This window comes from Hemicordylus capensis, chromosome 4 (genome assembly GCF_027244095.1).
Source record: "Hemicordylus capensis ecotype Gifberg chromosome 4, rHemCap1.1.pri, whole genome shotgun sequence".
In the NCBI taxonomy this organism is placed as follows: domain Eukaryota; kingdom Metazoa; phylum Chordata; class Lepidosauria; order Squamata; family Cordylidae; genus Hemicordylus; species Hemicordylus capensis.
Window position 1 is genome coordinate 227,063,863 of NC_069660.1, and position 24,900 is coordinate 227,088,762.

General features: G+C 38.2%; 1 protein-coding gene across 3 annotated transcripts in view; it reads right to left on the reverse strand.

The window, feature by feature from the left end:
• Positions 1-24,900, reverse strand: part of ZNF407 (zinc finger protein 407) — a 684,045-nt gene that overhangs the window by 609,747 nt on the left and 49,398 nt on the right. For all 3 annotated transcript variants that reach the window (XM_053244892.1, XM_053244891.1, XM_053244890.1), the window contains exon 3: positions 15,632-15,746. In XM_053244892.1, the coding sequence (XP_053100867.1) occupies positions 15,632-15,746 (115 nt within the window). The remainder of the gene's footprint in view (positions 1-15,631; positions 15,747-24,900) is intronic.

The window sequence follows — 24,900 nt, forward strand, 5'->3', positions numbered from 1 at the left end:
GAGAGGTATGCTGCTGCCCTGCACCAACGCTTTTGGGGAGAGCCCCAGCGGGCGGAAAGCAGCGAGGCAGGCAAGGGCTCCCTCCCTGCCCCTTAAAGGACACCCCCCCATCTCCCATGAGTGCACAAACCAATTCTTTCACATCCCTACTCAGTAGTAGTACCCTTCGCACAGGACCCATGCTTTGTTAGTCTGGATGCCAGCCACTATTTTCATGGTTGCACAGTATAAGGTGTTTGATATAGAATTCTAAACAGACGAATTTGCCATAAATCAGGAAAAATATTTAAAATCATTCCTTTAACAAAAATACTTCGCACAAGGCACCTCTACCTAGGTCTCATGATCTAATAGGAAGGGGATGCCTACTCATAGGCATTCACGTTCTTGTCCTGAAAGCACAGATGGACCCAAAGCTTTCTGTTAAAACAAGAGCCCTATTCACATGTTATGTTCAACACTTGTACAATCTGTGCATAGTATACACAGATACAGCTCTGTACAGAGGTACAGTTATGCATGTTGTGCTGAAAACAGGTACAACAGTACATTTCCCATCTGTACCATGCATTTGAGGGACCTGTACCCAGGTTCACTTTTAAAATTAATGCAGGTAGTCAATCACACAAAAACATGGACTTGTGTAGACATCTGAACATAGATACAACATAATATCTGAAGAGGGTTAAGATGTTATTTTAAAAACCCTGATGGATACAAGACAAAAACACATGGAAGGAAAAGATAGAGTTTTCTCAAATGTGGTGAGCAATGCCAGCAAAGCCACTGCGATTTCACAGCTCAAAACCTCAGTTGTAGCAGTGCAATACCCATACCTAGGAATCTTTAACTTATGGAGGAGGAAGAGAAGTAGAGTAATAACAATAGCTTGCTGATGGCACTCCCAGATGCTTCTGTATGGCATAACAGGCAGAGTGGATCTGATTCAAGTATAGTCTTGGTGGGAACACGGCATAGTCTGATTGTGCTGAAGCCCACAGGAGAAGGACTGGAACAGATTCCATTCACAGCATGAGGAATTTAAATTATCCCAACTTCCTTTAAAGATGAGGTTTTCTATTTGATTATACTAGTACACATAAAGATTAGGAATGAAAGGACTACAGTTCCAACTCCTAGCACCATTAGCCAAGATAGTGGGGTGTTTGCAAACCATTGCTATTCAGATGTTCAGAAACTACACACATGATTACTATGCTGACTGAAAGCTTCATATTCCCTGCAGATGCACTACATAATCCCATCTTGACTATAAGCACAGCATTTGTCTCTTCAGAAAAATGTTTACTTGTGGTCAGATCAGGGCACAAGATGCTCAGTCGACATTGTAGCAGTGTAAAGCGTGCCACTGAGTTGGTGATGACTCCTGGAGACCACAGAGCCCTGTGGTTGTCTTTCGTAGAATACAGGAGGAGTTTATCATTGCCATCTCTCCTGCACAGTATGAGATGATGCCTTTCAGCATCTTCCTATATCGCTGCTGCCTGATATAGGTGTTTCTCATAGTCTGGGAAACATACCCGCAGGAATTCAAACTGGCAACCTCTGGCTTGACAGGTTATTTCCCCGCTGCGCCATTAGGTGGCTTGTAGCAGTGTATTCACCTCCCAAATAGAGCTAATGATAAAGTACAATTTGTTCAATTATTATCGTTCTCTACAGAATGCTCCAACATTGTACAACTCTTCACAATGAACTAAATCATGGTATTCCTCTTTTTGTTTGCAAACTTGTAGAATTCCACGGCCTTGAATAGGATGGAAAGGCATACAGAACATGAAAGACAGAGACCATCTGCGGAGTATACATTTGTCACCTACCATCTCACTCTACTCTGTACTAACCATACTTGAGAAAGTGGAGACAGAAATAGTAAAGTGATGGAGACGATAATGAGAAATTGTTCTGTTACTATGGCAGATACAGATCACTTCCCAAATATCTTACTTACTCTCACAGTCTATTTACCTATTTGTTTGTTGGTTTATTGTTCAATTTTTATACCACCTTTCATAATGTATCTCAAGGAGGTTTACCAGAGATAAAATACAATAAAATTCCATTAAAGTTACATTTAAAACTTTAAAATCTACATTAAAAACCATAACACATATATACACAAACACAATTAAAATGATAGATAGAAGCAAAAAAGCTGAGAAACCTGGCAGCCTCTAAGAGGTAAATGCCTTAGTAAATAAAACAGTCTTGAGTTTTTTAAAAGCAGCCACAGATGTCAGAGAGTGAACATTAACTGGAAGAGCATTCCAAAGCCTGGAGGCAACAACAAAGGAGGCCTTGTCCCGTGAACACAACAATTTAGCCTCTCTTGATGTAGGCACAAGAGCAAAGGCCCCTCTGACAACCTTGTTGGGTGGGCAGAAACCCTTGGAAGCAGGCAGTCCCGCAGATATCCAGGGCCCAAACCATTAAGGGCTTTAAAGGTAATAACCAGCACCTTGAATTGGATCTGAAAACAAATTGGCAACCAGTGTAGTGCAGAATAAGTATAAATAGTTAGGCTGGGCACAGAACATCTGCGCCTTTAGTTCTTGGCTCCTCATTCACAGCCCTCCCCCCTCTGGCCAGCTGCCTGGCCAACCACTTCCCCCCCCCCCGCCGCTGCTTTCCCCAGCAGCGCTTTTTTTACCGCAACCCCCACCACTGCCTTCTCACTTTCCCCAGTGCCACTCTCTCCCCCGTCCATTTCTGCCCAGTCACTCCCCCGACCCCCGCCAACAGCTTGTTCACGAACTCTCACGAGAGCTGCCACACATGGGATTAGCAATGGGTACTTTGAAGAGAAATATAGATAGATAGAGATAGGGATATAGATATATATGCTTTGAATGAGCAGTTCCAGAGAGAATAAGCGCATTGCAGTTATCCAGCCACAACGTGACTAAGGCATTGGTAAACATGGCCAGATCTGCCTTTTCGAGAAAGGGATGCAGCTGGTGCACTAGTCGAAGCTGTGCAAAGGCACCCGTGGCCACCACCTCCACCTGAGCTTCCCAAAGCAGAGCTGGGTCCAATACCATTCACAAGCTGCACACTTGCTCTTTCAAGGGGAGTACAACCCCTTCCAGAGCCAAATGAATCACCCTGTCCTGACTGGCTTTGCTATTGACCAACAGCACCCCCACCTTGTCTGGATTTAGCCTCAGTTTGATCCTTAGAAGCACCTGCCCCACAGTTTGAGAACATTCAGACTTATTATCCACCCCACACACAATACTTACCTCAACAGCCAAAGGGATTTTCAGGGAGGCAGTGTCACTGCCCTGAAGCCCAAAAGACGAACAGAGTCAGCTTCCACAAGCACTATATGAGCCCACATACCTCAGTTGTTCTGAGGCAGTGTGTGCTGGGCAACTTCTGGTTTAGCTTTTTGATGCTGGCCAGCCAGGAGAGCAAGGCCAACAGGAGCATGATCAGGACAGGGCTGAGAGCAGGCGGCAAGGCAGAGATGCAGCAGGGTAGGCCAAGAAAGACACTAATGAGGGGAAGAACAGGAACTGTACCAGAGAGGAGTTAATAAAGGCTCAGGAGGGGAGGAAGAGTGGAGTCAAGATGAGAGTCCAAGCATGCTTCTCCATATTTAAGCAGTGATTAATTTCACCCACCACTGCACCTGCCAGATTGTTCTCAACACTCTGCCTGGCCTCTCCCCAGAGGACCCAGACTCCACATGCTTAATGTGACATTAACCTTCATCTCTGCAACTGAGGCTCTTCCCTAAAGTAGGAAATGCTAAGGAAGGGTCTGATGGCAGGGCTCATTTCTACACTTACGTACCGAGTATGTCTGTTGCTTCCTGCTATAAAGGAGCAAATTCCCCCAGTAAAAACTGGAAACCCGCTATCAAGCATATCAGACCAAAACAACAACATCTTACCACTATCTACTATTGTACATTACAATTCACCAACAGGCTTGTTTATTGAGGAAATTATTGACTTGAGGATGGAAACAGTCATGGAAAAACAAGGAAAATTTCCCCCCAAAAAAGATCTCTGAACTCAGAGTGAGGTTCCAACCTCAAACTGGTATGTTAAGGGATGCCAAAGGACAGATAGTAACTGATTCAGAGAAAATCAAACAGAGATGGAAGGAGTATACTGAAAATCTGTACAGCAGGGACGTCAACATCCAAGATACTCTAGAAGATATTCCCTACTTGCAGTAAACTCTAGTACAGGAAAATGCAGTTAGATCAGAATTCCAGTCATTACCAAGTCAGAAGGCTACAGGAATTGATGGAATAGCTACAGAAATATGGCAAGCAACAGAAGAAGAATCAGTTAAGGTTCTAATGAAACTGCCAGCAAATTTGGAGAATGACACAGTGGCCAACAGATTGGAAGAGGTCAGTCTACATACCCATACCAATGAAAGGAGACTTAACAGATAGCGCAAACCATCGCACAATCTTAATTCCACATGCTAGCAAAATAATGCTCAAGATCATCCAACGCAAATTAGAGCCCTACGTGGAAAGGGAAATGCCGGATGTTCAAGTGGGTTTCAGAAAAGGCTGATGTCAAGAGACATCATTGCTGATGCACGCTGGATAATTGAGAAGGCCAAAGAATATCTAAAAGAAGTCAATCTGTGCTTTATTGACTACAGAAAAGCCTTTGACTGCGTCAACTATGTCAAGTTGTGAAATAGGAAAATGGGTGTCCCAGAACATCTCATTGTTCTCATGAGAAACCTATACACAGGACAGGAAGCCACAGTCCAGATGGAACACAATGAAACAGACTGGTTCCAAGGTTCCAGTCGGCAAAGGAGTAAGACAAGGCTGTATACTTTCTCCTTATTTATTCAATTTATAATCTGAACATATACTGAGAGAAACTGGATTAAAATAAGATGAGTGTGGTTTTAAAGTTGGAGGAAGAAACATCAATAACTTGCACTACGCTGATGACACCACTCTGATAGCTGAGAATGCGAATGATCTGCAAGCTGTAGTAATGAAAGTCCATTACAGCAACCAGCCTCAGAATGGATAATGAAGACATTGAGATGGTGGATAGCTTCTGCCTTTTAGGACCAACCATCAACAGTAAAGGATCCAGCAGTCAAAAAAATACGCTGCAAAGTAGCACTTGGTAGACTTGCAATGAAGGCCTTGGAAAGGATATTTCGATGCCTTGACATGTCTATACCTACAAACATTAGAATCGTTTGGACCATGGTTTTTTCCATGACACTCTATGGATGCAAAAGCTGGACTTTGAAGTAGTAAGATAGAAAAAGTATTGACGCTTTTGAACTTTGGTGCAGGAGAAGACTTTTGAGGATACCAAGGACAGCCAGGAAAACAAACAAATCTATCATAGAACAAATCAATCCAGAATTTTCACTCGAGGCACAAATGATCAGGCTCAAACTATCACACTTCGGACACATTATGCAAAGATCCAGCTCCCTTGAGAAGTCCATAATGCTGGGAAAAGCTGAAGGAAAGAGAAGAAGAGGACGACCAGCAGCAAGGTGGATGGACTTGATTACAACAGCAATGAATTCACCACTGAGAGACCTTAAAGGCCAAGCTGAAGACAGATCATCCTGGAGAGAATCTATCTATATGGTCGCTAAGAGTCGACACCAGCTTGACGGCACTTAATCAATCAGTTAAATTAGGCGAGCAATTGCTTCTTCAGGCTAAGTGAGACAACCCTGAAAAGATAAGGTGTACACACACAGACACACACACACGTGCGCACGAACACACACTATAGGAGCGATTAAATGTGTCAGATAATGTCACAATGGAATGAGACTTTGGAAACAGTGGTTTATGCCCATACTTACAGAGTTCAGTTCTTCCACTTATATCCGCAAAGTTATCTTTCACTTAGTTTTAAAGTGTTTGGAAACTACGTTTTCCAAGGAACCACTGCACTAGAGATGCTGCTGAAGTTCAGAATTTCCCAATTTGGAATATGAACCTTGCTAACTTGACTTCAATCCAAGATTAGCACTATGGCCCCATGTGTTTATGATTACTTGGACTGTAATCTAAGCCAGAGAAGAACTACTCTCCCCTTCTGCCTTCCCATATCTTTCTGGTGGTAGCAGAGAGGTTTTGCAGGAGATCTCCCTCACTGAGGGCCTGAACACTGTCCATGGTGCCAGAAGCCTAGGCCATGTCTTTTCCAGGGTGTCCGATATGTAAACAAAGGAATCTGACACCTTGGAAATTACATTACCTAGAGTTCCTATACCTGGGATCCTGCCAGAAGCCAGAGAGGTAGGGAGGTCTCCAGCTAGACCTTCTTTTTGTTACTGCCAGTACAGATAATTGGGAGGGTGTGACAAAGGAGGCTACAGGGTCTCATGGATGAGAATAGGTGTTTGGGCCCAAATATAGTCCTGATGATGCATGATGATTGGGACAGGATCCAAATTGGGCTTGAAATAAATCAAATTATCTTCTCCTGAGTGTGTGTATGGGGGGGGGGCGGTGTCCCTGAAAAAAATCAGTTTCCAAAGATGAATTTTAAAGTAAAATAATCACTAAATATGGCCATGAGGGCATTCCTACGACACAGGAAGGGGAACACCTCAGGTCCCCTATGCTTTGGAGAGCAGAGGACTAGCAATCATCCATGTGCTTCCTCTCTATAGTCTTTTTCCCTGAAAAAATGCATCACGGAGCTGTTTTTATTTAGCCCCAACTGGTTACTCTCTTGTCCACTTCTGGCAGGACGTATCATGATTATTTTGGAACAATATCCTTTTAAAGAAGCACCTAACTAGGATGCTTACAGATAGTGCCAGGCACCTACTATTCATATGAAGACTTAACCATGCCTCTAAATTCTTGCCAAATAAAACAGTGTACAGAACACCTTTCTGTTTTTAAGCCAAAAGCCCAGTCTCTTCATCAAATCGATTTTTAATATGTGTAAAGGATGGCCAAAGTAGTCCCTCAACTTCTTTATGGGACACAATTGGGGTCATATTCTAACTTTAACGAACTTGAAAAAATCCAAACGGGTTTTTTGAGGACGCTATTTGGCGTACCTAATTGTGTGCCCAATGTGGCAGTCCTCCAGGAGGCGGGCCTACACAAATTGGAATCCAGGGCATGGCTAATAAGAATATTTTACTGGATTAAACTCCATCTTTACCCGACAGGACTAATTTCTAAGTTCTTATCGGCTGAGCCGCAATCATCCTGGAGTAGGAAGATAACAGACAAACTTCGGACATACATGCACCTAAACTGGCAGACAAACATCTGCCTATACTCATGTATGCCGATGACGCTGTAATTCTATCACAAACTAGAATAGGTTTAAAAAGAGCTTTGGGTGTTTTAGTAAGCCATTGCAAGAAGGAACAATTAGTAATAAATTATTCTAAGACAAAAATTCTTCGCTTTAGTCCTAAACATCAGAATTTTAACTGGTCAATTGAAGATCACATTGTAGACCAAGTAAAGCAAATCAAATACCTTGGGATAGTGTTTCAATTCAATGGCTATAAAACGGGCCATATTAGATCGGTAGTTGATACGGCCAAACGCAGTATTATAGCCATTCTGAAATTCTTCTGGTCCCCAAGGAGGAAACTACATTCCTGCTGCCATTAAACTTTATAAGGCCAGAGTGATTCCCCAACTCCTTTACGGGACACAATTGGGACCGTATACCAACTTTAAAGATTTGGAAAAAATTCAAACCAGTTTTTTAAGAACTATATTTGGTGTACCCAACTGCGTTTCCAATTCGGTGATACGCATGGAGGCGGGCATACTGAAACTGGAAACCTGGGCTTGGCTCCTAAGGATATTTTATTGGCTTAAACTTCATCTGCATCCGTTAGGGCTAATTCCAAAGCTTCTTGCGGCTGAGCCTCAGGCATCTTGGTCTAACAAAACGATAGATAAACTTTGCCAATGCGGCCTATCACCCACTCTATTATTAGAGAGCGGTGAGAACACAGCCCGCAGTCTAGTACGACAGAGATTGGTCGATATAGACATCCAGGAAGAGAAGGCTTGTTTACCATCTTTTTATAAACAAGTATATGCTAAGACGGATCTTGCCCCAGCAACGTATTTATTTACGATCACTTTGAGTAAATTTACATGGGCCTTCTCCAGGGCTAGGCTCAATGCTTTCCCATCTACAATGCTGTATGGGAAGTATTTGAAGCTATTATATGAAGAACGGAAATGCCCCTGTGGAGAGGCGATCAAAACCATGGCCCACATACTTTTGAAGTGCTCAATATATCAAAACTTGAGATCTCAATTAATCAGCCCATTGTTAAATGATATGAGGGAACAACCTGAGTATCTTGTTGTCGCATATTTATTAGCAGATAAAGATGCAACTATTTCATACGTTGTGGCTAAATTCTGTTATGTGGTCACCAGATTAAGAACTTCAAAAGAATAGAATACAGCTTTGGGTTCCTTACTGTTAATTTTAAATTATGCCTATACACTTACGCCTTACCAATGCCGTTATTTTATTTTTACGTGTAATTATTATTAATCAAAAGCTGCTAGCCATTTATGTGTAACTGACTTTCTATTATATTTTTCCTTATAACTATGTAAAGACTTTTATTTCTTTTTTGGTCAAAGACCGTAAATAAAGTATGATGATGACAAACTTAGTCAAAGTGGACTATCTCCTGCCCTACTGCTGGAGGCCGGTGAAAACATGGCCCGTAGACTGGTGAGACAGAGATTGACAGACATAGATTTACAAACTGAGAAGGCCAGCTTACCGCTTTTCCACAAATCAATCTATGCTAAGTTGGATCTTACTCCGGCAGCATACTTATTTACAATCACCTTAAGTAAATTTAGATGGGCCTTCTCTAGGGCTAGGTTCAACATTTTCCCATCGGCTTTACTGTATGGGAAATACGCAAAATTACCCTATGAAGAAAGGAAATGTCCTTGCGATCAGGTGGTTGAAACTATGGCCCACATTTTACTGAAATGCCCTATATATCAGGACATAAGGCATCAATCAATTGGTCCATAATTAAAAGATCTAAATGGAAAAGACGATGACTTGGTGGTAATGTACTTATTAGATGACAAGGATATATCAACTTCTGCCACAGTAGCCAAATTTTGTTATGTGGCCTCAAGAGTACGTCCTTCAAAGGAATAGAGTCTCTAAGGCTTCTGGGAAGCTACAATATGCACATGTACTCCATTTTAAGTGATTAACTAGTTTTTTTTTAATGTTTCAAATTTTCTGAAAGTATGTTTTGTTTTCTCTTTTTTGTAAATGTAAATGTGTTGTATCATTTGGTCAAAGACCGTAAATAAATACTAAACTAAACTATGTGTAAAGGTATAAATACAGTATAAATACAGAGCCTGGATTTAACCACAAATGCAAAAAATAAAAAAATAAAAAAGCTTCAGAACTGTTACCTGTTTCACAACTCAGACAAGTATCTCAGTTCATGTAAGACAACACATTTCTCTGTGAGGAAATATTGAGAAATCCCATCTTATCAGGAATAAATGTATTTAATTATAGTAAGTTCTACAGAAAGGGCAACTGAGTGAAATGCAACATTTAAAGTTGTTTCAGTTTTATTAAGCACACAGCATGTCCTGCAACAAATGTTTCTAAGGTCCAATCGTATATTCAGTTTTTCAGAACCATTCATAGGGGGGGAAGAAAGAAATGCCTCTAAGAGAAGCAGTACTTGTTTTACGTGACACATATATCACAATCACACAGCCGTGTGTATCTTTATAATTGCAGTTTGAAAGTGCATTGCATTAGGTTATATATAGTAGAGGTATCGGTATAAATCACTGGTAGTGTCCCTAACTCAAATACAAACATATATTCAGCTAAGTATGTACTTTTCATATCTTTTCACTTCAGCAAGTCCAACAAAAGCACTGCTATAACTCAACTGAAGTACAGGTGGATAAAAATACATTTTTCATTCAGCATACAACTAGAAGTTGGCCTTGACTTTTCTGCTTCATTTGCCACACTGGACACTAGTGAAGCATACTCAAGCTTTTCAGTAGCAGGACCCTTTTACCACCTTTAGACCCTTCTTGTGTGTTAAAAGCAAATATTAATTCCTTTGAACCTAGATTCCAGAAGACTCATAAGTGCACCAATATGCTCTTAGCCAACAGTTAGCATCATATGTAGCAGCAGAATCCAACAGACCACCTAATAAGATTTGGAACACTGTAGTCAAAGTAAACCTGCCCAGTTACTACATCTTTATTGCAATAATTGAACTATTGTTTGTAATCTATCCATATTTGAGTTACATTATTTTAATTTTAGTTAAATCAAACACCTGTTTTTAAATTGATATTATTACCTGCCTTGCACTCTTGGAGATAAAGTGGACTATAAAGCTGTAATTGAGTTGCAAAGAAGGAAATGCATGATAAAACTGTATGATAGCAAGAGTGTTGTGTAACTGCAGAATAGCAATATGCCTGAAAGTTAGGAAGTCTAACCACTATTTTGTTTACCTATGAATTACTGAGTAAAAGGCATGTATAATTCTCATACTCTCTTAGCATTTTCAAAATACTTTGATTTTAAAGGTGTGGATTGACAATGAAACATATTGTTATCGGTATAATATTTTCCTTTGTTAACACCCACAGGTTGTAACATCATTGGATCTAGGGCTGTCTCTTATCCAATATGAATAATTCTGAAAATCGGAGCAGTAAAACAAAAGCATTGTTTTATTTGGATACAGCTGTGGATATGATGGGTGTAATTAATTGTTCCATCAAAATATGCAATTCCATGGTGCATTTGATGATTTAAGTATACAACAGCTTTTAGTTTTCTGAGCTGACTAAAAATAGTGATTTTAATTTATTCCTGCTGCCTACAATTACCCACAACCATGTATTTTTATATATTTCCAGCCTATAAAAATTACTAATTTTTGCCACTTGTGTTTATCTGCCTTTAGACTTTGATTTGGATAAATTAAGCTCTCAAGTGTTCCTTGCTTTATGAAACTCTGCATGTTGTACACTTCAACACAAATAAATGACTTCTACCATTAGAGGTTTAAATAATGTAATGTATTTCATGCTCAGCCTGAAGCAGGATTCCAATGAAGTTGCTAATGCACGTAATGATTAAGTGTAACTCAAATACTAACTGTGTTGTTGAAAACATGACAGGCAATAATTTGGTCTATTATATTCTGCCATTTAATTGCCTAGTACAGACATTCTCTGACACGTTATGAAGCAATGATTTACAATTATTCAAGCTGCAAAGGTCAGAAAGTGACATTATAATCATCTACACAGAGATCCCTTCTAATGCACAAAAAATAGGTAATACCACACAAAAATAGTTTCACTAAGTTTCAACTTTCTATTTAAAGATTTATTTATTTATTTTTCAAATTTGTAGACCTCCCCAAATTTCCATCTCTGGGTGGTTTATCTAGCCCAGATTTATCTAGCCACAGAACACAGAGTTCACTTGCAACAAATTAAGAGACATTTTAGAATCAAATGCACATCTCCATCTCTTCTCAATGGTAACTTTTAAGAAGGAGTCTTCTTTGTTCTTTATGAGCAAGATTAAAGAAAAGTACTGCACATTATTGTTTTGTTTAAAAAAGTAATTATGCTCATATAATCTGGAACTAATTAAAAAAGAAAAAGAGTATTACCATACCTAAAGGTAAAGTGTGCCGTCGAGTCAGTGTCAACTCCTGGCAATCTAGCCTAGTATAAATGTTCCCGGTCAGCAACACATAAACAGAGCAATAGTTTGTCTTCAAGTATTTATAGACGATCAACATTTAAGCTAATGAAACACAATATACTGTCTAATATTAAGACACAAGCATCAAATTTACTTCACAATCTTATCAAACTCGTTAAAATTTAGTAAGATTCAATTAAATAAGTTAATATTACAGAAGACATATTGATCAATACTTTGGCAACACTGCCAAGACCAAATGATGTGGACATTTTTGCAAATGATGTGTGGGGATAACACACAAAACAAAAAAGCAAGGAAAACAAGTACCTATAAATACTTGAAAGCATTCAAGTGCCTTTTTTTTTTAAAGGCAGGATTGTAAATTGTAAAATATGCTTTGCACTCTAAGTAGTAGTCTGCCACAGTAAACGAAGTATATTAATATCTCAACAAAGGTCTATTTTTAAAGTTAATGCAAGAATGTATAGAAAGAACTTATGGATTTATTTTGAATTATTAACATTTCTGGAAACACTGGAATCTAATTTCTGTCATACCTAATTTCTGCTGTAGTTATTTTATTTTATTTATTTATACAAACTTAAGAACAAAAAAGTAAATAACTCTAGCTTTTTGTTTTAAAGCTTTATATCCAAAGTCCAAGTCAGAGAAAAGCATATTTTTAAATTGTAATTTTCCTATAAATTCTACTAGAATCTGAAATACTGAACATTTCATTTTTATGTACCTGAAACATAAAACCCCAAAGTGCACAATAAGCCTTTTGAGTATACACCATTGTGCAAGATTTTTTAAAAAAAATCAGCAAAATGCTAAGAAACCAGTTAGATTTGCTAATCTAACTTCATGTCATGAACAACTTCATATCCAGACTTCTGAAAATTAAATTTAAGTAGGTAGCAGTTGGATACTCACTGCAAACAGATCCCTTCTCAAATAAGGGATGCATTTCCCATTCATGAACATAACACAAAGGAAAACAATCACCACACATCTGCCGATAAGGAAATGAGTAGCAGACGGTTTATTTCAAATGCTGAAAGATTAGTAGCTTCCAATTCCTATGGCAGACTATTTCTACTGTGCAGCTGGAAAAAATTAAACTTAGATTTGAAACAATAAAAGTAACCTGCAGAAACGCTAGTGTCTTTCCCCCCTCTTCTATGTCAACTGTGCTACACAAGTTATAGTACATAAAATCTTCTGTTTGTTTTTGGTACTTATCATGGCATTACTTTACATATGTTTTTCTCTTTCCAACTGCATTTCAAGGTAGCCAAGTGGTATCTTACATTCATAATTATCCCCAGCTTCATACTGACTTCTTGCCTGAAAAAAAATGCCCAAACAGGTTGTGTACCAATCAGAAAAACAATTTAACCTTCCAACTAATAAAAAGCTGTTATTTGGAACCTAAAAGTCACAGAATACAATCTTAACTACTGCAGAAAAGAAAACATAATACAGGACCTTGTATTTGTGACAAAATTACCAAGTTAATGGTCCTGAACAATCACTTCACCTTTTAAAACATGATTTTTTAAAAAGGTAAATTTATAGCAATTAAAACTAATGAAGAAATGCAGCATGAGCTGCTTATGTTCAGGAACTAATAGGTCCACTGAGCATTTCTAATATTATTTAGCCATCAATGATAATGAATTGACATTGTCAGTGATGTTAATGTACCAATGCTCTATACTGCCACTAATCAGATAGCCAATCCAAGCAATTTTATGTTGCCACTATATTTTTTAATCTACACACTCACCTATGGCGAAGGGGGGGGGGAGTTATGTGGCAGAAATACAGCACAGACTATTATACCTCCCACCCACCCACATTAAAAGGTTGGTATATTCATTATTTTATTGACACTTCAGAGTGCATTGGTGATCCTTTCTTCTTTAAATCCATTTCAGTAGTTGGAATGAACAAAATTTCTTTGCCACATCAACCACTGTTAATAAATAATGATTAGAAACATCATACACTTTCATCAGATGAAATAATTACTTTAACCACAAAATGTCCCCATGTAACTGACTTTTGTATGGAAGGAAGGGTCCTTATCTTTCTCTCTTCTTTAGCTACTACATTATATATCAGGTCATCTTATATCAAAATTAATATAATGCTATACAAGACCACCAGTATACAGAAATACAGCCTTCAGTATGGCATTGAAAGCAACTCTGACAACTGTCATATTTAAGTTTCCAGTCAATATGGTACTTTGAATAACAAAATCCATTTCCCCATATATTTTCTTTCACAAACAGGACAAAACATTAATTGTAAGAGCTGCTTCACTAGTTCAAAAGGCTGTGCTGACTCACCTGCCCACCTTCCACAAACACAAGATATTTCAGGTCTAAACAGCAGGTTGACAGTGGCAATTTCAGAGTCTATTACTGTATTGCTGCCTAAATCTAATGGCACTCTGGATAAAGAATATATTTACTTATGAAGTAACTATGGCAGGTTTGTTGACTACTTATAGCAAAATCCAAGTCCTATTCTCAGAGAGTTTTGCAAGTCTGCCCTTATTCACTAGCTTTCAGACAAGAGTGTACATTAAGTGAAGCAAGTCTCACACAGAGAATTGTTAAAACATTTAAAAAACAGATTTCTACTAAAATAAAGCTTACGATGATAATATGTACATCTGAAGTAACAAAGCTTAAAATATACTTTGTCTGTTTATTATATTTGTCCACTGTAAATGATCACTTTAATTGTGTTCTAAAGTAACTCGGTCATCAGCACTCCAGCCCCTCCTTCCCTCATAAAATAAAATCAGCCTTACCCATCTAAAGGTGAAACAGACACCCTTTCATTTGTGAAACAGACACATGAATCTATGAAAAGAATTCTAATTTCCTTTAGAATATTGCATTCACTTTGTTCTGCAAAGAGGGCTAATTGCAAGAGTTGACGAAAAGCAACTCCTGCTGAAAAAATATCCCTAACCACCCACTTCACCTGCACCAATTTATATAAGTGAACCTGTGCTGTTCCATGCACTAACAATCAGGCCTCAACTTAACCTGTTTTGATGAAAGCATTTTTATATTATGCATATATTAGCTAATTTTTTTTAGCATAATAACATTAAAATACACTTTAAATAGAAGTGTGGTACTAAAATCCACCTCTGAATCTCCTGTGATGTACCATATATGCCATGGCATTTTAAAACCTTTTAAACATTTCTGCTAAATTAATCAGTTTTGCATTAAATAGCCTCAATGCCTCCCTATTAAATGTAACACATTTGAAGGACAATTAAACATTATGAATGGCCCTTCTGACAAAATAACCATTTGAAAGAAAGGAAAACAGAGGTTTTCTGAGAAAACACCACATAAGTAAGATGTGTGTGGTAATATATCAAATCCTTTGAACATTTTCTACTGGTGCATTTCCTCAAGTACAGAAACTATGAAAGCCCAAAATCTCTTCACTGAGCTAGAGCTATAACAAAATATAGCACAAAAATATGTATGTGCGCATATACACAAAATGAAGAAATTAAAGTCTGTATTATTTTTTAATGCCTTTAAGAAGGAATGTACAGTTCTCTCTGGCAATGTGAATGAGCATCCTATAATTTAGTCAATTTACAGATTACAGGTTCAAATTGACCTTGTAGCCCATAAAATTGCTCATCTGCGGTACTGGATTAGAAGTAGGAAAAGAATGTCATAACTGTATTTAAGGAATTTACCATAACAATGGGAAGGAGGATATGCATGCATAATTTTAGCCCCTCTTGCTCACATCCCTGTTTTGAATGCTGAAACAATGCTTAGCCTGCACTCCTCTCTGGTTAACCATGGGAGGAACTGTTTCAATTTACTCACCCACAGACATGACACTTGTATTCCCTCATCCCAAGGTGCCTCTTGACATGGTTTCTGGCATCTCCTAGTTGAGCTGTTGCAAAGTGGCAAATCTTGCACTTGAATGGCTTTGATCCTAAGCAAAATTTAGCATAAAGTTAGGAGTTGAATTAGAATATTATATTACCGTTGGTTAAAGAAATCACAATTTGTGGGGGTAATAGCCTTGTACAAAAAGGGTGGGTGGGTATGAAAACCACTATCCGATATTTAACCTGTTTAAGTATCTTGCCTAGCCCCCAAAAGAAAAATGTATTCTACTGCATACATTTATAACTCCAGGGATACTGTTAGGGTATGTGCCACACATTTCTCATTAAAGATACTTTCCTGAAGTTCAAACACAAAAGTTAAGCAAGAATGGGGTTTCATTAATGAGCACTCACTTATTATGGAAGCAGTACTGATAATTAGATGAGATACTTGGGAAACTTTGAAATGAGGCCACAAAACTTGCTCCATAGCATTTTCCCTTTATAAAATGGCTAGGACTTGGGGTGAAGCCCAGCAGAACCTGCTGCAATTCATTTCAATTGGATTCGTAAAGGAGAAGTTTCCACGGAACTGTGCCAATATCCAAGATAATTTCTAAGTATTATGAAAGGGGATCTTCCCCTCCCAATTTTTTCTTAATCAAATAGTCTTGTGAAAGTAAGGTCACACTACCAATTGTCTAGAAAAACAAGCAAATTTCAGATCACGGTAAACCTACAATTTAACTGTTTGGAGAAGCTTTAACAATAGCAGTCTACTATATAAAAGTAACCTTTTAACTTTTTTTAAACTGTTGTGTTAATTGGCAATAAGAAAATATCTGTCAAAGCCACACTTATGCCTAAAAACTAAATAGGGAATGGAAATCCACCACGACTTCCTAAAGGAGGAACACTCCCTGTTTCCAAGTGCATCTGGGGTTTTTTTCCTCAGAAGCTGAGTGCTTTTTGCTTGTTTTTTTAGGCATGGCCTGAGACTTTAAAAAAAGAAGAAGAAATAGCATTGTAGACAGTCTGGATTAAAAGAGAAGAATCATGCAGACATTCCCAGAAGTCAAAGTGCTTAACTTGTCAAAACTAATGGCAGAACTATATCTAATTTTTGGTTATCATTTGCAGGTCTATATATTTGAGCAGATCAGATTTTTAAAAATCAGATTTCTCTGCCAGCTAAGGAATAGTTTTAAAGCCTTGCACTGATATTTCAGGCGCTCTCTCTTTCCTTACTCTTTTTTCTTTTGGCCATACGGAATGATTCATTGCCTTTCTATTGCAATGACATGCAGTGTATGAATATACAGTGAATAAAATATTACACCTTTATGACCGTTTTATGGTCAGGAATTTATGATTATTCTGAAAACCAGAAGTATTGACATTTTGGCTATTATTTATTTCAAGAACAAACTTTAACTGCCTAGAACAGACCAAAGAAATATAGATTTCTCTCTACCCCGTATAAAAGCAGAACTGACCTGTTCTTTTGCAACACAAATCGGCCAAGAAAAAGTAGAATTGCACATTCTAACTGAAGATAACTTTCCAATCAGATTGAAGCAATTATATTATCACAAAAATGAAGTCATTAAACCTGGCAGGTGTCAGTACAGTGATACTAAGTGGTGACACATCATTTTAAAGTATGCTATGACCCTTTCCAACTTTTATAAAGACCAGCAGATTTCTATATCCATAAATCCTAGAATTGCAGTTAAGAGTAAGTGCAATATGCTCGCAGATACTTCATATTATGTTTGGGATATGTTTTGTGAAGAACTTCCTCCAATATAGTTAAGCATAATATGAAATATGGGACCTTTAATAAATATACATAAAAGAGCTCAGGTAAGAAAAATGTTACAGTACATCATACTTGATCAATGAACCTTTTTGCTGTGCCCTTGAACACAGAATATCCTCAAAGAAGACTTTGTTTAAATTGAGGATCAGTGTAAAAAAAAATTTAGAGCCTTAAATTTCAATTTAATTCCCAAAAGCTGACGAAAAACGAAGCATTTAATTTTCATCTTCTAGCAGAAATAAAAAAGTCAACAGAACTAAGCACGGGCAGACAAGGTTGAATATTTCACAGTTCAATGACAATGAAGCTAGATCTCTTAATACTTCCATTTCTACTGTTAGAAGTAGATGTAAAATATATTTAGCACCTGAATGGTTATATCTAGTCAGCTTTATATGTTTAAATGTCAAAAGCAGGTTGAGACTGCAGCTAACAGTGATCACATTCTATCAATCACACTAGAAAATTTCAGTTTATTTAAATTATCCTGATAAAACTGAATTAACCATTAATTTGGTGGCATTCCAGATCAACACTGAATTCTATAAAGGGACCCATGAAAATAAAATAAATTTGAGTAAAGTCAATCTACCTACACATTAAATACAAAGTGTTGAGGTTGACGTTCTAACTCATCAGTTTAAAGACTAATTACACAATATATAATGCCAAGACTATGACCAGCTATGATAAAGAAGTTATATTTCTCTTTTATTTCATAAAAGCTATACTATCTTGCAGTAGTCCCATATTATTAGGGTTTCTTTCTCCAAATGATTACATGGCAAATTTGTTCCTTTTCTGTAATGACTCATGCCCCATAGTTTCTGTACATTTCCTGTTCTCCTTTTAAATAATATTGCTTTGTGACAGTCCTATTGAGCCCATTCACCACTGAAACACCTAGAAGCTTGGAGAAAACTCTGGCAGCATTAAAATACTGGGCCACATCCAGCCTAAGTTAGTCATGAATAAGTCCCATTGAAATTAGTGGGACTTAAAGTTAGTCATGACTAACTTGTCTCATTTATTTCAATAGTGCTTAGTCATGACTAGTCTGGATGTTGCCCATTAACTGTAATTTTGACAAACTCTTCAGTACTTAACACACATTTGGACAGGCCAGCATTTATTCTGGATGACTAATTATTCAAGTCAGGCCTAGTCTAACATATTGCCCAGGAAAGAGCCTGACAGCCATGAAAGAGTTCCACAAACTCAAAAGGGGTTCTTCTGTTTTAATCAAACCAAAGCCAAGCTCAAACAAGAGGCCACTGTCAGGGACTTAAATTGTGGGAACAAATCCCTGTAGATAAGCACTTAATGTGAAGATGTTTGGAGCATGCGCAAGGTATGCAGCAGCACAGAGTCATAACTAGCCAAAGAGCTTCCCCTCCCCTTCTGCCTGTGCCCAGAGAACATGCAAAGAAGATAAGAAGAGGGTTCATAACTACATGTCCAACTGCTTTCAAAACTCCAGAGAATGTCAGCACCAGTTTGACGTATGTTGGAAGGCAGCCATTGCTCACAGAATAAACGTCAAAACATTCGACTGCTCTAGTGCAAGCACCCTGAGCCTGGGCAGCCCTTTGGATTTTGGTCATTATATGCATTTATCTCCAAGTCATTCCTTCGGTTCTCAACTGCTACTGCTGAACTCTCAGTCATGCCCTGGTTATACTGCCATCTCTTCTTTGCTGGGCTTCTCTCCTGATCTCCCTCATCTCTTTGAATTTACATAAAAGTGCTTCAGCTAACATTCTGCCTCTCATCAGTATGAATATGTTCCTACACTCCTTAATGTATCTCTGCTATCATTTTCTACATTAACATCACTTCCACTATGCTTTCCCTTCTGTCATCTTCCCTTGTATCAGTGCAAATCTGTGCAAATTCATGTGGTTAGCCCACTTTCTCCTGTCTTCACAGCCTTAGACTCTGAACCTAGAACATGCCCCTCTGTCCACCCCAAAACTCCTCTTCCAACCTCTGACCAAAACCATGAAGTCTTCCCTAGCCCATGTTCCCCCAACTATTCCGTACTGGTTTTATCACTTATTTCCTCATCATCACAACTTGTCTTCTCCCATACGCTTTTGTCTTATAGTGCAAACCCTCAGTGAAATGACCTATGGTTTTTTTCAACACAGAGCAAATAACTGATGCTAAGCTGACTGACTAGCCAGCCAGAGGTTGCCAGTTCGAATCCCCACTGGTATGTTTCCCAAACTATGGAAAACATCTATATCAGGCAGCAGCTATATAAGAAGATGCTGAAAGGCATCATCTCATACTCTGAGGGAGATGGCAATGGTAAACCCCTCCTGTATTCTACCAAAGACAACCACAGTGCTCTGTGGTCACCAGGAGCTGACACCGACTAGATGGCACACTTTACTTAAGTCAATTTTAAGCAGTGGCAAACATTCCCATCTTAATAGCATTTCCTATTAAGATACAAAAACCCTCAAATTCTAGTTGAGTTATGGGCAGAAGGAAGGATCACGTAAACATTATCTTCCCCTATAAAACTTGGTGTAACCGAAATATGCCACCTTGCTGAAATTAAAGAGGTGTGGGCCAAGCCAGTGCCTGGATGGTGACAACACGGAAGCCTTGAGTTTCATGATGAAAGAAAGGCTGCTTTGAGTTCTATTATGGAAGACAGGCTGGGTATAAATGAAATAAATAAATAAATGCAAATATATTGTTCAAATGATACAGCTGTAATGGTTCCTAAGCACCAATTTCACTTTACTACCTAAAGCCACCTAATGGCGCAGTGGGGAAATGACTTGCCTAGCAAGCATGAGGTTGCTGGTTTGAATCCTGGAAACACCTATGGGCAGCAGCGATATAGGAAGATGCTGAAAAGCATAATCTCATATTGTGCGGGAGATAGCAATGGTAAACCCCTCCTGTATTCTACCAAAATAAAACCATAGGGCTCTGCGGTCGCCAGGAGTCAACACCAAGTCAATGGCACACTTTACCTTTACCTAAAGCATTAAGGGTTCCTGCTTCTTCAATGGAATAAGCTACTATTTCCATATCTTATTTCACCCTTTCTTTAAAGAACATAAAATTATTCAGAACCCATGAAGGATTAACAAGGATTAGCTAAGTCTACCCCTTCATGAATAGAAGTTACACTGCATGTTTTTCTCAGCTGGGGAGGGATCAATCTATTTCTGAACAAGAGCCAACAGAGAGTAGCAGTAATGGACAGGCCAAATAATTAGAAAGAAGCAGGGCAACAAAAGACTCTTTTTCACATTACCTCAGCAACTTGTGAACCGCTGTTGCCAGATTGGGGCAAATAGCTGGGCTGGGGACTGGAATGAGGCTGCATGCCCAGTAATTTCTTAAGATCTGAAGATGCTACCAGTTTATCTAGTGGCAACTCAGAAGTGGGTTTTATCTATAGTCATCCCAGGGCTGTGGATCACACTTCCTGCTGAAAGCAGAGCTGCTCCATCCCTGATAGCTTTCAGAAAACAACTGAAGATGCACCTGTTCAGGCAGACTTTTTGCTGAATGCTTACTGTTTCTATGTGCCAAATAGTTTTTAAATGAATTATTTTGAATTATATGTTCTGAACTTTATTTTTAATTTTTGGCTGTTTTTATTTGTTAACTGCCTTGAGACTTATGTGATAGGTGGAATAAAATGTATTAAATAAATCAATAATAATAATAATAATAATAATGATGAAATATCAAATCTCTTTGTTTACAGATGGCTCCTTCTTAATAAGGAACCATCTTGCACTTGAAGCTAAAAAATATATATCAGGATTCCTCTGTTATGGGAGTGTTCCGCATTCATTCTGAATTGGCTCTACTGAAATACAAAATTGGGACCAAAATTGGGAAATACAGAATTGAAGCACAAAATACTATTGTTCTGTGTGTGAACCTCCTTGGCACAACTCTTGCAAAAAAAGTGGGATCTCTCTCCCTGGCAAGAGCCAATGACACTAAATAATAGAATCATATGGGATAACTGTATACAGGTGAAACTCGGAAAATTAGAATAACGTGCAAAAGTCCATTAATTTCAGTAATGCAAATTAAAAGGTGAAACTGATATATGAGACAGACGCATTACATGCAAAGCGAGATAAGTCAAGCCTTAATTTGTTATAATTGTGATGATCATGGCGTACAGCTCATGAAAACCCCAAATCCACAATCTCAGAAAATTAGAATATTACATGGAACCAAGAAGACAAGGATTGTAGAACAGAACAATATCGGACCTCTGAAAAGTATACAGTGTACTGTGCTTGATTGGCCAGCAAACTCGCCTGACCTGACCCCATAGAGAATCTATGGGGCATTGCCAAGAGAAGGATGAGAGACATGAGACCAAACAGGCTGATAGCATCCATGCCACGCTGCACTGAGGCAGTAATTGCCGCAAAAGGGGCCCAAACCAAGTACTGAATACATATGCATACTTATACTTTTCAGAGGTCCGATATTGTTCTATTCTACAATCCTTGTATTCTTGGTTCCATGTAATATTCTAATTTTCTGGGATTGTGGATTTGGGGTTTTCATGAGCTGTATGCCATGATCATCACAATTATAACAAATTAAGGCTTGACATCTCGCTTTGCATGTAATGCATCTGTCTCATATATCAGTTTCACCTTTTAATTTGCATTACTGAAATTAATGGACTTTTGCACGATATTCTAATTTTCCGAGTTTCACCTGTAGGTCTCTCTCATATGATCATTCTCCTGTTCAAGCAGTGGAGGGAAGATTAATGTTGAAGGACCCTGCCCAGGTGGTCTTGTATACCAGGGGTGAGCAGAAGTTATCAACATCAGGATTTACTGGTAAATCTCTGGGTGATTTGTATTAGATTGGCAAGGGTTTGGGGCTCTCAAGTGTTTAAAAACAGCAACAGAAAGGATCCCCACAACACACACACTCTTAAGTTAGGCTGCTGGAACAAAACAAAAGAAGGAAAATCAAGAGTGTTTTTTGGTGGGGGGTGGGGGTAGATATGAGCTCAGTATTGGGCAAATTCCTTGGAGACAACTTGTTCTTTGAGTCTAAGGATATGTCCCCCCCTACCTAAATCCAGATGGTGTACTTCAGAGAGCACCTAAGGTTCAGTGAAGAAAAGCATATATTTAAACCTCTGCTGCAATTCCCCCCCCCAAAAAAAACAGATCCCAGGACTGCCATCCCTGCCAAATAGCATAGTCACGTGACATCTTATCATAAGGAAGAACCTCCGACACTACTAAGACCAAGCGATAAATGTTCTTAAAGCAAGAATCTATGTTTTAAGAAAGTGTGAGGGTCAGCTACATAGGCAGAACTCCTGTGAGCCCTTTCTTCCCTCAGGTTCCAAATTTCTCTCAAAGGGTTTAAATAAAACAGCACTAGTTAGGCCTCCACTTGAACTATGCTAGATCTTTCAATAAGCATTAACTCTAAATACTACTTATTTGACATCACAAGACCTTAAATCAATTGTTTGCTACCAGTTTCACAACAATTGTTTTCTCCAATGCATTCCCAACCATGTGGTAAAAATAAAATATAACCACGAAAAATAAACATCTGACAAATTGAGTTTAATATATTGAAATGGATAAAGTTTGGTGGGTATTTAAAAGATCTCTTCATCACAAGAGATTTTCCTCACCCAAATAATCTTGAGTTGTTAAAATGTTGGTTTAAGCAAATGGCATTGTGAGCACTGAGTCTTCACCACATTCGCATCTCTATCCAGAATAGATTCAATCCTTAAGTTTATGACTTCTGAGGAAATTGCACAACAAGGAAGACACACAGACAGGTGGCTGTATTTTCAAAATTCTGCCTGTTAATTAAGCATACAGTACCTGTTTGAATTAGAAGTTGAGAAGTCCTCCACCTCTAACATTTCTTTTGCTTTTAAAAAAAAAAACACTTCCTCATTTTCACTTGTCAAAGTATAATGGACCTGCTTGTTATCCCCTATCCTGTACACCTCCCCTTTGCTACGTGAGAAGCTTTGGAATCAGTGTAAGACTCTGGGAAACCCTTTATTTTCTACAATTTGGAATCACTTCTGACTGAAAAGGTGGAGGCTTGTGAGAGCAACCAGAAAAGAATACTTTAACATATAGAGGCCATGTAAAATAATAAGACTGTTAAAAGAATTCGAAAAGACACATATTCCACATGGTAATCTGATATTATACTAATGCACATTAGAGCAACATTTGCTCCTGCTATTCTCCACAAAGAAGCATACATTGTAATGTTCTTTTGCCTCCCAACCATGAGAACCAAAATCCATTTATTTCTTATAGAACTGCTTTTATTGTTCAGGAGATGGGAAGAAACTTTACATAAAACATTCAGTAAATCAAAAAGAGAAAAGGGGGGAAAAACAGGAATTGGAAGAGTAAAAACCTCTTCCAGTTAACTATTAATAAAAATACCAGCATTACTATTTTATGTGCTGTGCATAAGCAAAGTTATCAGAAAAGCAATTCGTTTTAAGGTGCAGTGAGGAAGAGAATAGATTAAAACCTCTGCTGCAAGTCTTTCCCAAAAAATGACCTGCAAAATGAAATGGCAGATATGTGCCGACACCCCCCCCAAAAAACCTGTTTTCTGTATGGTGCTTTATAGCTAATGCAAAGCACAACAGAAAATACACTTTGTGATAAGTCGTACACAAGATGTTAAAAGTGTACTAACTTTTACTAAATGTAACAATCAATGATGTAACTTATGTAAGTGGGGTTGCTTTGTCATATATTGATAGTTACCTCACTTTCACATCCACATTAACTTGATTTTAAATGCAATTAATACATATAGTCAAGGAAGACTAATGGACTACATTCTGCACTTAACCTGGTGGACATTTTCAAATGGCACAAGTGACCAGTGCAAACCTATTTTGCATTGTAAACGACTAAATAAATCTTAATGGATTAAGAATGATCAGCTATCAACACACAAGGGAAATTAAGTGCTGAAATGCCTACATTGATTATTTTAAATTATTAGCCTTACTCTGTTCTTGAATTTGTATGCTTTTAGTGAGCTTTAACACATTTACAAGACTTATTGACTATAATTACAAGAGAATTCAAGTAATGGACACATCAATTATAAGCAACATGTCTTGACCAGACAGTTGCATAAAGAATTCTAAAGAGAGCTCCATTAGCATCTTCCCTGTAGTTTTATTCCATTTTATCTGCTTAAGAGGGCATTTTAAGGGCTTATAAAAGCTGTTCCAACCATGTGAACATGTCTGTGTCTCCTAAAGAGTCATCACCAGATTCAAAATTAAAACATTTCCTGAAACATTACACACAAATATAGTTGTATTGGCAGGCTAAAGAGGCAGCTGGAATTCCTAGGCTTAAAGGTACTGATGGCTAGCAAAAGCTAATACCGTAGTGTAG